Below are 4,014 nucleotides of genomic sequence, written 5' to 3'. Positions count from 1 at the left end.
AATTTAAAAACTAAATCCCATTATCCAGGATGGTCCTGAAAATTTAAAACTAAATCTCATTATCCAGGAGGGTCCTGAAAATTTAAAAACTAAATCTTGTTATCCAGGAGGGTCCTGAAAATTCTAAATTAAATCTCATTATCCAGGAGGGTCCTGAAAATTTAAAAACTAAATCCTATTATCCAGGAGGGTCCTAAAAATTTAAAAACTAAATCCCATTATCTAGGAGGGTCCTGAAAATTTAAAAACTAAATCCCATTATCCAGTAGGGTCCTAAGAATTTAAAACTAAATCCCATTATCCAGGAGGGTCTTGACAATTTAAAAACTAAATCCCATTATCCATGAGGGTCCTGAAAATTTAAGAACTAAATCCCATTATCCAGGAGGGTCCTGAAAATTTTAAATTAAATCCCATTATCTAGGAGGGTCCTGAAAATTTAAAAACTAAATCCCATTTTCCAGGAGGGTCCTGACAATTTTAAATTAAATCGCATTATCCAAGAGGGTCCTGAGAATTTAAAACTAAATCCCATTATCCATGAGGGTCCTGAAAATTTTAAATTAAATCCCATTATACACGAGTGGTCCTAAGAATTTAAAACTAAATCCCATTTTCCAGAAGGGTCCTGAAAATTTAAAAACTAAATCCCATTTTCCAGGAGGGTCTTGAAAATTTAAAAACTAAATCTCATTATCCATGAGGGTCTTGAAAATTTAAAAACTAAATCCCATTATCTAGGAGGGTCCTGAAAATTTAAAAACTAAATCCCATTATCCAGGAGGGTCCTGAAAATTCTAAATTAAATCCCATTATCCAGGTGGGTCCTGAAAATTTTAAATTAAATCCCATTATCTAGGAGGGTCCTGAAAATTGAGAATGAACTAACCTGAGCCATGATCTCATCTTTGAGGATTCTGAACATAATTTCTTGCTCCCTGAACCATGGTTTTTCATCGGAGGTCCCTTTGGATTTAAAAAATGTCTTGCCCCTGTTTCAGACAAATAAAATCTTGTTAGTTTAAAACGTGGCGGTTAGTTTGTGGCATCCCTGCTGAGCGTCTGCTTCCGCCACTGCCATGCTTCATTCTGATTAGCTGCTTCGGGCTAGCAAGAAGTTGTTTGACCTTTTGATTGGAATTGGACCACAAAACCTTTGCATGACCTGAATCTCTCACACTCACTTGTTGCATTGTGTTTTCATTTTGAAAGTTGTTGAATCCTTGTATTTTCTCAAAATTCAAGATTCACTTGATTGCCTGAACCTCAGTTATCACCATACTGCTTATTCTAAATCAAGTCAATTGTGATGTGCCTGGCCGAACTCTGCTTTGTGCAATTTAGAAGCTGGTAGTAGGCTTTGAAATCCTTTCCTACTTGTTCAACAAGGTCTGACTCAAAAGAGACCCATAAAGATAGACTCAAAGAGCAAAGTGAAATGATTTTTGACAAAAAGGAACAAAGGAAAATTTTGAGCACAGATGACTATATGAAGAAGAATGAGAAAAAGAAGACTTATCTGGGGGAAGCAACCAGCTCCAATGATCATGACATGCATTTAGGATCGATCAGCCTAATCCGTCCAACCAATCATATTTTCAGTTCATGTCCTGTCTTCATACTTCAAAATCGGGCTTTCACTGATCCAAATTCTCTGTAAAGTCATGAGCCTCATTCGACTTGTAGTGCCCCAAAGGGTTTTCACCAACAAGCCTCTCTCATTTGTTCATTTCTCAACTCACAATCGCCTTATGGTGCCCGCAAGGGTTTTCACCAATAAGACTCTCTCATTTTAAATTTTCTCTCAGCTCACCATCGCCTTACGGGGCCCGTGAGGGTTTTCACCAATAAGACTCTCTCATTTTAAATTTTCTCTCTTGCGCCCGTGAACAAAGTGTTACCCATGATGTAAATCATACCTCTATCTCGCTTGACCTAGCATCCTCAAAGATTAATCGGAAAGTCTTTCTTTGGACTGTAATGTAGGCTTTTGGACAGGGTTAGAAAGAAAGGGTGGCATGAAGGCTCAAACAAACTTAAGATGAAAAGGGGTCAAAATTACAACTTTTGGAATCAGATCTTTTCAAAACCAAAACTTCTGCCCCAGTTTCTTTGGGTTTGGGGAATTTTTATTTTTATTTTGATGGGACCGAACCGTAAGGCTGCCTACGTATCCTTAAAAGGAATCAGGTCGAACGTAGTTCAAAAGGAAGTTGCTTGTTTTTGGTAGCTTTTCTTTTTTTTTTTTCTTTTTTTTTCATTTTTCTTCTCTAATCTATTACTGATTCCAAAAGAGAGGTATGAAAGAAAATAAATAAGGCTCAAAAGGGATAACAAAGGATAAAAATATTTGGGTAGCAGAACAAAATGCCTTCCTCATTTCAACTTTGAACATGCCAAGTACAAAATACAACTGACGGTAAGCAAAGACATCATACATAGTACCTCTTAACTGCATCAGAATTACTAGCCATATCTACACATTTGCCTTCTATGTCTGTTAAATACAAAGCATCATTGGGAAACACTCTTGTCACTATGAACGGCCCCTGCCAGTTTGGGGAGAACTTGCCTTTAGCTTCAGCCTGATGAGGAAGGATGTGTTTCAATACCATCTGGCCCACTTCGAATTTCCGAGGACGCACCTTTTTGTTGTATGCTCTTGCCATTCTCTTCTGATACAATTGACCATGACATACTGCAGCTAACCTTTTCTCATCAATCAAACTCAACTGCTCTAGCCGGGTTTTGACCCACTCATCATCATCAATTTGAGCTTCTGCAACGATCTGAAGGGATGGAATCTCAACTTCCGCAGGTATAACTGCCTCAGTTCCATATACCAACAGATAAGGAGTTTCACCTACTGAAGTGCGAACAGTAGTGCGATAACCCAGTAAGGCAAAAGGCAACCTTTCATGCCATTGCCTAGAACCTTGAACCATCTTACGAAGTATCTTCTTTATGTTCTTGTTAGCAGCCTCAACAGCTCCATTTGCCTTGGGGCGATACGGAGTGGAGTTACGATGCATGATCTTGAATTGTTGGCATGCCTCTTTCATCAAATGACTATTGAGATTAGCAGCATTGTCTGTGATGATCACCTTGGGAATTTCGAACCGACAAATGATATTTGAATGAACAAAATCCACCACCGCCTTCTTGGTCACGGAGTTGAAAGTTACAGCTTCGACCCACTTGGTAAAGTAATCAATGGCCACCAGAATAAACCTATGCCCGTTTGACACTGCCGGCTCAACTGGTCCAATGACATCCACGTCCCAAGCAACAAAGGGCCAAGGTGCAGACATTGTGTGTAACTCAGATGGGGGAGAATGAATCAAATCACCAGGTACCTGGCATTGATGACACTTGCGAACAAAACTGATACAGTCCCGTTCCATGGTGAGCCAATAATAACCTACTCGAAGTATCTTCTTTGCCAAGACATACCTATTCATATGCGGCCCGCAAACTCCAGAATGCACTTCGGCCATGATAGTTGAAGCTTCTTTAGCGTCTATGCACCTCAGCAATCCTAAATCCGGAGTCCTCTTGTACAAGATTCCTCCACTCAAGAAAAATCCACTAGCCAAACGTCGAATGGTTCTCTTTTGGTCACTTGTAACATGTACTGGATATACCCCCGACCTGATGTATTCTTTGACATCGTGGAACCAAGGTTCGCCATCGATTTCCTCTTCCACCACATTACAATAAGCATGTTGATCATGAACTTGGATGTGCACGAGGTTAACATAAGCCTTGTTCGGATGATGTAACATTGACGCCAGAGTGGCCAAGGCATCAGCAATCTCATTATGAATCCTGGGAATATGTCTAAATTTAACCGACCTGAACCGTTGACAAAGATTATGCAGACATTGTCGGTACGGTATGAGCTTCAAATCTCGAGTCTCCCATTCTCCTTGAATCTGATGAACCAACAAATCTGAATCTCCCAGAACTAGTATTTACTGGACTCCCATGTCTACAGCTAACCTAAAACCTAGA

At 39.7% G+C, this 4,014-nt stretch overlaps 1 protein-coding gene across 1 annotated transcript; it reads right to left on the bottom strand.

The window, feature by feature from the left end:
• Nucleotides 1-812: 812 nt before the first annotated feature.
• On the bottom strand, nt 813-3,311 carry LOC104230307 (uncharacterized). Its single transcript, XM_070152458.1, has 5 exons — nt 2,951-3,311; nt 2,646-2,863; nt 2,446-2,585; nt 890-992; nt 813-827 (listed from the first exon to the last, which is right to left on the bottom strand). The coding sequence occupies exons 1-5, from the start codon at nt 3,309-3,311 to the stop codon at nt 813-815; spliced, it is 837 nt and encodes a 278-aa protein (XP_070008559.1).
• Nucleotides 3,312-4,014: the final 703 nt, after the last annotated feature.

Source organism: Nicotiana sylvestris, chromosome 7, assembly GCF_000393655.2.
Source record: "Nicotiana sylvestris chromosome 7, ASM39365v2, whole genome shotgun sequence".
Lineage (NCBI taxonomy): Eukaryota > Viridiplantae > Streptophyta > Magnoliopsida > Solanales > Solanaceae > Nicotiana > Nicotiana sylvestris.
The sequence above is the reverse complement of the archived record's forward strand: the minus strand, read 5'-3'. Positions and strand labels throughout refer to the sequence as shown.

Bases quoted from the DNA above. Each gene is read 5' to 3' on its own strand.
- LOC104230307 (XM_070152458.1), bottom strand. From the start codon at position 3,311: ATGTCTGCACCTTGGCCCTTTGTTGCTTGGGACGTGGATGTCATTGGA. The intron at 2,586-2,645 runs GTGCGTCCTCGG...CTTCCTCATCAG, and splicing joins CAAGAGCATACAACAAAAAG to GCTGAAGCTAAAGGCAAGTT. The intron at 993-2,445 runs GTACTATGTATG...TGTCTGAAACAG, and splicing joins AATTCTGATGCAGTTAAGAG to GGGCAAGACATTTTTTAAAT.